Source organism: Mastomys coucha, unplaced genomic scaffold (assembly GCF_008632895.1).
Source record: "Mastomys coucha isolate ucsf_1 unplaced genomic scaffold, UCSF_Mcou_1 pScaffold11, whole genome shotgun sequence".
NCBI lineage: Eukaryota > Metazoa > Chordata > Mammalia > Rodentia > Muridae > Mastomys > Mastomys coucha.
The window spans coordinates 4,100,436-4,113,287 of NW_022196893.1; the positions used below are offsets into that span (position 1 = coordinate 4,100,436).

Here is a 12,852-nt window from a genome sequence, read left to right on the forward strand (position 1 = left end):
CAATGAAGAAGAATGTGTTCTTTTGTGCCATAGCACCTGTGCAAGGCACACTCTAAGACTCAAGTGGATGAATCAGTCAGTCAGCTAGCTTCCTTTCAGACCTCTCAGTACTGAATAGGTCATGATCAATACAAGGAGTGACAGAGGGGTATGGAATAGAGACAAGAGGGATTAGACATGGTACCAGAAGAAACAAACAAAATATCAAGAGTCTTGAACTGCAAAAGCCCAAGACAGGTTCATAAGGAAGATGGATTCTCATCAAGACAGAATGTCTTCAGTTTCCAGACCTCTGTGGAACTAGCGAAGCACCTGGAGAACTTCACAGGACTAACTACATTCCATACAAGGCTACCCTGACACAGAGGGCCAGTCAGCTGACCTCAGTCCCAAGTTACAATTTTAAATCCTGAGTACTGAATGGGGTTTTCGAATAGGAAAGGAAAGGAATATTGGCTAACCTTAGTGAATCTCTTAAATCAAAGGCCACTCATATATCTCCTCCTAACCAACCCATGAGTCTTTCCACTACAAGAATGCTCTTAAGATCCCAAAGGTACTCATGTCTAACTCTGCTAATTCTACACCAGTGTATGTATACCAACATTACTCACCCCAGAATATCACAAGTGCCATATCACATCCTTGCAGCTCAATCTTACAAGCACACTGTCTCTTAAGTCACATACTCCATGCGTCAACCCTGCTCTAATCACACTTTTATACTCACCTAGTATATCCTTCCTTAGTTCTTCTGTAAGATGTAAGGCCCTGCAAAGCACAAATTACTCCTTACACTGGTATTTATACCATTAACACGCTACAGATAATTCCATTCCAATGGGTGCTGTCCCCGATGACCCTGTTAAAGGTTCACCTTCATATCTTTGCAACTCATGGGCACTTATAGGGATCCACCTATAGCAAGTCAGGCATAGTGAGAAGCTTAGCCCAGCTTTATAGTGAGCAGTGGGGTAAAGTAGGCTTCTATCTAGTCTTGGTGTTTTATGGAGCAGAAAATGAGTTTGGCCACATTTGGTCATGTTGCCTGAAGAAACCCAAAAGTGTTCCACACTACAGCCTCTTGACAAATCATAGAGTTTTCACTCTCCAGGAATCAGACAAAAACAGCAGGCATACGGAGATTTCACTTTTTTCTACCTTTTTGCTTTTTCATCACACTTCTATACATAGCCCATCATTTTCTTCACTCTACAAATTGCTTACCAATTCCTCTGGGTAGCAACTGACAGTGACACAAGTCATAAGTTCCTAACTGTGCATGCTCAGTAACCCAATGAGTAAATCTGAAAACCAAAAAATACTTTGCCCCGGAGGACTTAAGTATTGTTGACAATTGCTTATTGGAAGATAGTTTTGTGCACTGTATATTCAATTGTTGATTTCTGTGCTCAGATATCTAGTTACAGTCTGGATGATAGTACTGTCAGGATTATTCAACCATCTTCTATATCTATGTTGAATAAAATATTCCTCCCACCAATTATCTCTAATTGGTTAGTGTATTAGTCAGGGTTTCTATTCCTGCACAAACATCATGACCAAGAAGCAACTTGGGGAGGAAAGGGTTTATTTAGCTTACTTCCACATGGCTGTTGATCACCAGAGGAAGTCAGGACTGGAACTCAAGCAGGTCAGGAAGCAGGAGCTGATGTAGAGGCCACGGAGAGATGTTTCTTACTGGCTTGCTTCCCCTGGCTTGCTTAGCCTGCTCTCTTATAGAACCCAAGACTTCCAGTCCGGGGATGGTACCACCCACAAGGGGCTCTACCCCCTTGATCACTAATTGAGAAAATGCCCCACAGCTGGATCTCATGGAGGCACTTCGCCAACTGAAACTCCCTTCTCTGTGATAACTCCAACCTCTGTCAAGTTGGCACACAAAACCAGCCAGTACAGTTATTAAAGAGCTCAATACCCTATGACTGGGCAGAGAAGGCAGGACTTCCAATCCCAGGGGAGGGCCCCAGAGTGAGAAAAAAAGGAAGAGAAGAGGTGGCCATAAGGCAAAATGGCCAGGAGGAATCAAGGAGCAGGTTGCCAAGGGATTTACCATGAGAACACACATGGAGCAGATTAAGCCAAAGCAAGACTCAGGCTGCAAGTTACATGGGGCCTGTGGCTGGGAAGTAGATAGCTTAGTGGGTTAGAGTAGATGAATATTTGCCCAGTTATGGTGCTTAAAGTTTGTTAATAAATTTAACAGGTCTTGTGTCAATTATTTGGGCACTAGAATGGAAACAGGTATGGCTTTCATCCTTAAAATACAGCCTACAACTGCTTGGCAAGTAATGTGTTCTCAAGAACACATCATTGCTCTGCAATGCTCCCATCAACCCCAAAACACACACAAATACAGACGCAAGATTTCTGGAACACAGGAATTTTGAAGAGTGGTTTTATGACTATGCCACTGAAATTAGCTGAAATCAACTTTTAACTTCTTATCTTTACATGCTTTTAACCATCTAGGCCTATGAAACATAAAGCCTTATTTGGCTCCTCTGAAACCTCCATTTCCCTATTTATGCCAGGTTTCAAAACCAGGAGTTTTCTGGACTAAATCCTCATCTTTGGAAAGAAGTATTTAAGGATGAAAATAGGACAATGTTCATGACAAAACTTTAGCACTGGGTGCATGCAGTCACTCACTAATGGGCTGTTGTAGGTGAGAACAGAAGGTAGAGATACAAAACAGTACTTACTGGACATCTTCCTAGCTGCTATCACTCATGGTATACCACCAGCACAGGACAAAAGTAGCTCACTGAAACCAAACATCTTGTAAAGTACAACAAACTATACACCAATAAAATGAACCAATCACCGCACACAGGATGAACTGTCTTTCATTCTACCTTAACAACACATAATCTTAAGATGGTTGTTAATATGAAGAACAAAGCTAAAAATAGAAACTACCATGTGCATACTGTCATAACTGGCATCTCCCTTATTATACGTTAGTGACAAGGTTCTCACCCTCTCTCTCATTTTTTTTTCCTTTATGATCTTGCCTGGTCTGATGTACTTGCTAATCTTTTATATATAAGACTGTTAGAAGTAAGTGATGATATCTCTTTTCTCCACGATTACTCTTTCCTGGATATTAGCTCACTGAAGATCCATAACACCCACTCACTAGGTGCATTATTAGGAACATGATGTGTGATAATGTCAAGAGAAAGGCATACCACATGCAAACAAACATCAGCTGATGTGTGGGAAAAGCTTCCCTATTTTCTCATGCATATTTTCTAGGTTCCTTACTAGAGAAACTACCAAACCTATTAACCCTATTAACACTGTTTGCCTTATTCTATTTCTAGGATGGGCAGTGATCTCATCAAAATGTGTTTCTCTTTCCTTCCTTCACTATCTCACTCACTCTGCTAATTATCCCAAAATAAGGATGCAGTGCTTCAGAATTCTTGACACCTGGCCCAGCAGTCCATCTAAAACTCCCTCTAAAGCAAAGAACTTTATCTCTGGATGGCTCACAACCACAGTATTAGTTCCCTGCTGGTGCTATAACAAATTAGCACAAACGTAAAGATATAAATGGCGTGTGTGTATTATGCTTGGGGTTTGGAGAGCACAAGTCTGAAAGAGTCTTGTTCAGCCAACTTCAGTACTTGCATTTAAGTCCCCAACTCACTGGGGCTTAGAATGAGGATCATCTCTAGAAACTAGCCTTGTGTTGGCCACAATCTCCCTGCCCAAGACTAGTTTCAGATGCATATTTTACATTTAAAAGCAAACCTGGCCTGTAGGTTCTCAAAGCATCCCTCAATCCCTAACTGGCATACCCTGCCCCCAACCCTGAACTTTCCAGCCCAGGGGCTTATCTGTCATTCCCCCAGAGGCTCACTGCTATATAACTCAGACATTTTGGTTTCTCTTTCTCTCTACCCTCCCCCCCATGCACACTTTCTCTCTTTCTCTTCCCCTTCCTCTTTCTCCTTTCTCATGGTGACTTCCCTGACCTCCTTGATAAGGCAGGCCTGGAACTCAGAGATGCACTTGCCTCTGCTAAAATTAAAGGTGTGTGCCACCAACGCCAGCCTAGTTTGTTCTTTTTGTTTGTTTGTTTGTTTTTTGAGACAAGGTTTCTCTGTATAGCCCTGGATGTCCTGGATCTCACTCTGTAGACCAGGCTGGCCTCTAACTCAGAAATCTGCCTGCCTCTGCCTCCCAAGTGCTGGAATTAAAGGCGTGCACCACCACCCCCCCCCTTTTTCTCTTTTAAAAAAAATTTTTTTTATTTATTTATTTTTAAATATAGGAGTGCTCTGTCTACATGCACAATTACATGGCAGAAGAGGGCATCGGAACCCATTACAGAAGGTTGTGAGCCATGTTGGCTCACCATGTTGGGAATTGAACTCTGAACCTCTGGAAGAGCAGCCAGTGTTCTTAAACTCTGACTATCTCACCTGCCCTTTCACATTTTTGTCTAGAAAAAAATCCAAAATCTAGGACATGTGGAATCTTTTCTAATTCCCGAATTATTTGGACTCACTGTAGTTAGCATTCAAGAACCATCACATCTTGAACACACACCCACCTGCTCTTCTAGCAGAAGAAAATTATGTAGTTCTGACTGGTGATGTATCAAAGATGATACCCAGCAAAGACTGCAAACCTTGCACTGTTCTCAGAATATCTTCACGATCTGTGGTGGAATTCAGAGGACGGGACCCAAAGTCCCTTTCTCTCTTGAGCCATTATTTTTAACACAGAACCACTCTGTTCACAGAACTCATTATTCGTATTCTCATTAATATTTTCTCTCTTCAGGCTGGAGAAATGGCTCAATAGTTAAGAACACTGACTACTCTTCCAGAGGTCCTAAATTCAAATCCCAGCAACCACATGGTGGCTCACAACCACCTAGAATGGGATCTGATGCCTTCTGGTTTGTCTGAGGATAGTTACATTGTACCAAAAGTAAATATTCTCTCTCTGGGTATCTCCCCTACACATATCTCCCCTACACACACACACACACACACACACACACACCTCTAGCCACTGATGTGTTTTCCCATTCTAATAAGAATCTCCCCTACACATACATACATACATACATACATACACACACACACACACACACACACACACACACACACACACACCCTTCTAGCCACTGATGTGTTTTCCCATTCTAATAAGAAAGCAGTCACCAAATGCTAGGATCTATTGTTACTCTTTCCACCAATGAGACAATGTTAGTTTGGCAAACTACATGAATTTATTTACTTATAATTACAGGCTCAAATAATACCAGCCACGCATGCTGAACCCCAAATGTGATCAATGCAGTTAAAAAAGTTTCATGCATCAGTTAAAATTTTAACTTGCTTTGAAGGTGGCAAGAACAAACCTCAATGACTAAACTGGGTGTTTTCTCATCAGTTTCACTTTGAAATTAAAATAAGGCCAAGTTCCAGCATACTTCAACCCCACCCGTCTAAAACAGCAGGAGGCAGTAGGAGGAGATTTATAGGTCAATATAACTACTCTCTTTCAAGCATAAGCTAGGAGGGGAAGAAAGCTTCAGTCAGGGAGACCAAGTGTGTGCTTCAGCACAAAATAACCAATGTTATCGTGTGCACTAGAAAAGAAGCTCCTTTTTATTTAGCAAGACAAAAGTGATGTTTCCTTGGCCACTCAAAGTCCTCTAAAGAAGTGCAGGTACATTCAGAGGCTAGAAGAGGGCGATGGATCCATTAGCTAGAGTTACATGTGGTTGTAAACCAATGGTCCTCTGCCAGAGCTGTATACACTCTGTTTGACCCTATGTTCTTTGATTTTATTTATGTATACTATGCATGTTTGTGGGCGTGTATGTACAGATATGTTCAAGTGCTCATGGAAGCCAGAAGAGGGTACTGGAATCTCAGAAGTTTCTGAAGAAGAGCAAGCTCTCTTCAATAGTGAAGCTCCTCTTTAGCTCTGTTCTTTGCATTCTGAAACCAGATGCAAACCAGACTCTTCTTCCCTAGCTATGAAAGTCATAGATGCCATCATCTACTAGAAAGCAATTTCATCTACATTAAAAAGTCTTATTTAGCCTAGCAACCTAGCCAGGTCTTCTAGATAGTGTACTAGAGCTCTTAGGCCTGTTGTTACTGCTTCACCAATCCTTCACATTAACGGAAATTCTACTTTCCTTAAACATTATAAACCAACCTCTGCTGCTTGAAAACTGATCAAAAGTGGCAGTTCTCTCTCTCAACCTTCACAGAACCTAGATTGAGCTTTGTCTTGAGGGACTATTATGGCTGGTTTGACCTTCTATCCAAGACATTAGAACTCCCCCCTTATTAGAAATAAAACTCTATCACTGTCTTATCACTTTTGCATTAACTGGAATTAGGCTTTGGTTTTTTTTTTTTTTGGTTTTTCGAGACAGGGTTTTTCTGTGTAGCCCTGGCTGTCCTGGAACTCACTCCGTAGACCAGGCTGGCCTCGACCTCAGAAATCCACCTGCCTCTGCCTCCCAAGTGCTGGGATTAAAGGCGTGCGCCACCACTGCCCGGTGAAATTGGGCTTTTTATCTCCTAGAATTTTCCTTTGTATTTAAAACATAGCACTGTGTGGCATAAGTGGTCTAGCTTTTGTACTGTTTTGGCTTTCCATAGGCCCTCCTCACAAATGGCTTAAACCTAGATTATGAATAAGCTTTGGATTATAAATGCAAGTCTTCATTTCACTTGTACCACTGAAGAATAACTAGCTAGCTAGGCACCTCAGTTTTTAAAGGCTGAACAAAGTAACATCTCAGAACTATTTTTAATCACGGGTGGATACACAACTGCACCTGTGATTTCCATTTAGGCACTCACATATTTCTCAAATGTTCATATGCCCATCTTACAGGTCACACCACCAGGAGACAAGAGGCTTCCTCAAACTGAGGTGCTATACAAAAAGCTGGAGGTGACAGGAAAGGCAAGAAAGACAGGAAAGACTGGCCCTAACACCCCCATATCACTGAAATGAGTACCTCCCCCTATATCATGTTCCTTTTAATCAATATAGTCCATCAATACAGTGGTTGTACAGAGGTAACAGAAAAGTATAACTCATGAAAAAACTTAGCTTTAAATCTATCAGTTTCTTTATTTGAATAAAACAGTAATCTAAATAAAATGATTTAATTGTGATTAAAAAGAAAAAAAGGAGAAAGACTAGTTTAAGCTAGCCTTATCACTAGAAATTCTCATCCTCTAAGAATAAATACTGGTAAGAAGAGTGTGGGAAGGGGAATCTTCATCACCTCAGCAAAACAAATGCCTCCTAGAAATCCACACTGGCTCCATTTTTAAAATCCTTATGCTACCTGCTCACATCTAACGTTCTGAAAAACACTTGTCTTGCCAGCCTCCTCCCTAAGTGTCTATCACTAGCTCTCACACCCTTAAAAATCCAGGGCCTTTAGAGTGGTAGTTCCTTCAAGCTTCCCAGCACCCCATCAGCCTATGTACAGTACAACCTAGAAGAAAGTACTCTACACCATGTCTCTGACCTATAGATCCTAAGCTGTAAAAGCAAAGGGCTTGTTATGATTAGTGCCTAGGATAGGGATACTTCTAGGATGAAGGGCTAGTGAAAGATCTGCAGATAGCTAGAGCATCCCTGAGGGGAGCTAAATGATCACAGCATTCTCTTCCTTTTCCTTTCTCTGCTTCCTGGCTCAGAGATGGAGCAGTTTGCACCATGTGCCTCTACTATGTTATGTGGCCTTGCCTGAAGCTTAAACCAACAAGACCGCTTTCACTACAGAACCTCAGAACTAGGAACCAAAAATCAACCTTAACTGATCAGAAATTTTATTACAATGTCAGAAAGCTGACTAATATAGACCCCACAACATACCACGGTGTTTGAAACACATTATATATTCAATGGTTTCTAAAGAAATTGTTCTGTCTGAAGATATAGGAACACTCCCAAATTTACACTTCCTAGAAAAATCATTTTATTTTACAAGATTAGAGGTTATTTCAATTTCATTGGTTCCCTGTACCTTTCCAAGGGTTAAAATAATTAGATGGGAAAACAAAAATTGCAGGACATGATTATAGTGAGATATAGTTATTATTTTCCTAAGAAAACAATACTTATATGTGAACAAGGTTCTACTTGCCATGTGCTGAGGAACCAAACCCAAAGCCTCACACTATTAGGCAAATGCTCTAACACTGACCACTTCAATCCCAAGCCCGTTGAGTATATATCAGAAAGAAAACATTAACATCTCTGCAATATGTGAAGTTAAATAAGACATTAAATAGAAACTATTTTGTCTTTCACTTTGGGGTAGGGAGTTATATGCCATTGAAACATAACTATTTAAAGATGTCAGTGAGAAGACATACTTACCCTGACATCAGTAGCATCTCCATGCCTGATAATACTGGCCCAGGTGGTTGGCTCACTATTGCTTTCAAAATAATGAAAGACCTTCAATACTCGTTCCATTGCACCAGGGGACCGCTCCATGCCAGTACCCAGGTGAGTCTTGGTACTCGAACTTGGTGTGTGATTCAAGTTTGGGTCAAGATAAGCGGCTGCCATTCTTTTGCTAGATGCTAGGTATCTGTCATATTCTGTTAAGGGGGGGAAAAGGAAAAAAGGTATTTTCAGTGTAAAGTGAATAGCAATTATAATCTGACAATTGTGTCACCAACACTGTCTTCTAGTCACCAATCTTTATGCACAAGTATTTAAGGAGAACAGGGACTTAGCACTCCACACAATAATTGTGCTCTCTCTCTACACCCAAGGTCTGTTATAAGAGAGCCATAAATGCCTACTAAAGTTTTTTGCTTAAGGACCAGGACTCCTATTTAATAATGTCAAAACTTCACTGACTTATTTAAAAACAATACAATGGTACATACACACACCTCTTTTTTTCTAACCTACTCTTTATTTGTAGGACTATATCACTGCAAAAGCAAACTTAACAGTTTGCTGCCTACTTCTCAGGAATTTAAGTAAACATTCTTTCTTCAAATAAAACCTTAGGCTTTATGCACACTAAGTACTGGTAACTAAAAACAGTAAAATGAGGGGAGCTGAGGAGACGGCTCAGTGGGTAAGAGCACTGTGCTCTGCAGTCATGAGTACCAGAGTTCAAATCTCCAGCACACAAGTAATGAGCTGGGCACAACTGCACATTGCACATGCCTTTAATCCTGGCATTAGGAAACAGAGATACACAAATCCCCTGTGCTCACTGGCTGGCCAAAGGGTCACCTTCTCTAAAGACAATAAGATGTAAAACAATAAGAGAAAGATACCTGATACCCTGCTCTGGCCTCTACATTACAATATGTACAAACACCTGCAACCACACTGTTCAAATATAGTGTAACTTCCCTATCACTCCTGACAGTGGATTTCCTGTTCCTCTGGTTCTTAACCATCTTTCAGTCCCTTCTTCCAAAATGTTCCATAGGCCTTAGGTGTAGGAACTGTGTTGTAGATGTATCTGCTGTTGGGGATTCCACTCAGAAACAAAGAACCACATGTAACTAGAGACTGATGAACAAGGGAAATTTAGCCTCTCCCAGGGATAAGGCCCCGAACTTATCTAATACAAAATAGTCAGTCCTGAAATTATATATATACAAGCCACACTAAACAGCAGAAAATATTATATGTAATAGTAATAATAATAAAAGAGGCCATCAATCTGAGAAAGAACAGAGTTATGGGAAGGACTGGATGAGGAAAGGGATGGAGAAAAGTAATATAATTATAGTTTAATTTAAAACTTTAAATTCTTCTTAAGAATTATTTATTTTATGTATAGTGGTACACTGTAACTGTTCTCAGACACACCAGAGCAGGGCATCTGATCCCATTACAGAAGGTTGTAAGTTACCATGTGGTTGCTGGGAATTGAACTCACAACCTCTGGAAGAACAGGTGGTGCTCTTAACCACTGAGCCATCTCCCCAGCTTTTAAAGGTTTTAATTAAAAAGGAAAAAAAAAAAAGGACAGCCAAACTATATATATATATATATATATATATATATATATATATATATATATACACACACACACACACACACACACACACACACACACACATATACATACATACATACATACACACATACATACATACATACATACATACATACAAACAAACCACAGGAAGAAGAACCAACACCCTTAATATTTCAGAACTCCTTAAGTTCTACGAAATTTATTTTTAGAAAAGATACTACCTATGCTGGCAAGAATATAGAAAACAGAGCCCTTGTGCAATGCACATAAAAAGCTGTGTAACAGTACAATGGCTGGGCGGTAGTGGCGCACGCCTTTAATCCCAGCACTTGGAAGGCAGAGGCAGGTGGATTTCTGAGTTCGAGGCCAGCCTGGTCTACAGAGTGAGTTCCAGGACAGCCAGGGCTACACAGAGAAACCCTGTCTCGAAAAACAAAAAACAAAAAACAAAAAACAAACAAACAAAAAAACAGTACAATGAACATGAAAGCAGTCTAGCAGGTCCTCAAATGGCTAAACAGAACCATTATCTGAGCTATAAATTTCACCACGCAGTGAAAAATTTCAAGAAACTGAAAACACATATCCAAATAGTTGGTATATTTAAGGCAACATTGTCCATAACAGCCACAGAGTTCGACTGATCCAAACCTAAAGCCCTCCCACACTGACACACTTCCTCTTAACAAAGCCACATCTATTCCAACAAGACTATGCCTCATAACCCTTCTCAAGTAGTTGTATTCCCTGATGACTAAGTATTCAAATATATGAAGTCAATGTTGGCCAAAACATAAATGTTTATGCTTGAACATGAAGACAAATGAGACTGAATATACATGGACTGGACAGAACCAAGACAGAAAGGATAGGAATGGAGAAAGGGTGGGTATGGCACTTCTGTGCACAATGGGGCACAGTACTCTAACTGCTAGTAGCACAGAATGGCAAATCTAGCAAGAGTCAACAAGGACTATGACTACTTGGAGTAGGTTCTGTGTCTAACGTTAAGCTAGACAAGTATTAAAATGAAAACTTAATCTTCCAGTGTCTGGAGAGCAAGTAACACATCTCAAAACAACTCACTTGTCAAAAGGAAGCATCAAATGTTTTAAATTCAAAGATTGAGTGAAATATTGAATCTGAACATGAAGACAGAGCTGTACCTAGAGTCAAGTCTGAAAAGGCTGGGCAGGGGTGGAGGGTGTCTCAGAGGGGAAACGAGGAAAGGGGATAACACTTGAAATGTAGATAAGGAAAATATCTAATAAAAAATTTCAAAAAGAAAAAGAAAAAAAAGGCTGAAAACCAGTCATCTAAGTACATGTGCCTAGCAAAATTTAAAAGCCAGAAAAAGATTAAGTAATTTATTTTTACAATAAAAAAAAAAGGCAGCAAAATTGGAATAATTCCAAGGAAGGCTAATCAAGAGAAAGAGATGCAAGATAAACTAGAGATAACAAGAAAGAAGAAAGAAGAAAACTAGGAAAGTCAGGGACTATTAGATAAGACATACACTGTTAATACATTGATAGTCTTATTCTTGCTAATAAGATTACCAATAACTTTGTCCCAAATTAAAATTTCAGGTAGAATATGCAGTTCTTTGCAAAGAAGTACTTAAGGAAATCAAGAAAACAAATATAAAATTGAAGCTACATATAATAGCTACAGCCTAGAATCCCAAAATTTGGTGTCTGAGGCATGAAAACTGTCATGATTTTTCTTTTCCTAAGAAAAATCCTTAACTAAATAGTTCCTGGCCAGCCTAGCCAACAGTATGAGTTCAATCTTAAATCAAAAGTGGTCAAGTGCAGAGACTGCAGAGTGCTCAGCTCTACATGGGCCATCTTATCATATACCCTTTCTTCCCCCAGGCTCCAGGGTTATCAAGGAAGAGAAAGTAGAACAATTCTAAGAGCCAAAGGTTGTGAGTAACTCTAAGAAAACAGTGTTTACAAAAAAGACATTTCCTTTCCACATATGAACTCACAGAGATTATTACAACATGCACAAAACCTACATAAGTTCAAGCCAAACCAAAATTTCATCATGAAGGGGAGTGTCTTATATAGGGTTTTACTGCTGTGAACAGACACCATGACCAAGACAACTCTTATAAGGACAACATTTAATTGGGGCTGGCTTACAGGTTCAGAGGTTCAGTCCATTATCATCAAGGTGGGAGCATGTAAATATCCAGACAGGCACAATGCAGGAGGAACTGAGAGTTCTACATCATCATCATCATCATCCGAAGGCCAATAGGAGAAGACTAGCTTTCACACAGCTAAGAGGAAGGTCGCATTGCCTATCCCCACAGTGACACACTTCCTCCAACAAGGCCATACTTCCTAACAGTGCCATTCCCTGGGCTAAGCATATTCAAACCACCCACCACAGGGAGAGATAGGCATTAAGTCTCATTCCTAGCTGAAAAGCTACTACTATGTGATAGCTACTGGAAGGAGAGTCCATTTTCATATAGGATATGACACCTGGTAGGCTGACCGCTCTCCAAGGCAAGCCCCACAACCAAGAATATTTGGTAAATACAAACTGGACTTACTGTGTTGGGGAAATGAAGGAGAAACACAGTGAACACCAAGATGGGTGGGTGAGAAGGTGGGGTAGATCTGAGAATAGTTGCTGAAGGGCTTAAATATGATCTAAATACACTGTTTAAAATTCTCAAAGAATTAATTTAAAATATTACTTTAAAAGGCTAAGCAAGGGGGCTGAAGAGATGGCTCAGCAGTTAAGAGCACTGACTGCTCTTCCAGAGGTCCTGAGTTCAATTC

At 40.2% G+C, this 12,852-nt stretch overlaps 1 protein-coding gene across 20 annotated transcripts in view; it reads right to left on the reverse strand.

Moving 5' to 3' along the window:
• Ptk2 (protein tyrosine kinase 2) overlaps positions 1 to 12,852 on the reverse strand; it is a 223,869-nt gene that overhangs the window by 132,450 nt on the left and 78,567 nt on the right. For all 20 annotated transcript variants that reach the window (XM_031345669.1, XM_031345719.1, XM_031345722.1 and 17 more), the window contains one exon: positions 8,413 to 8,639. In XM_031345669.1, coding sequence (XP_031201529.1) covers positions 8,413 to 8,639 — 227 coding nt within the window. The remainder of the gene's footprint in view (positions 1 to 8,412; positions 8,640 to 12,852) is intronic.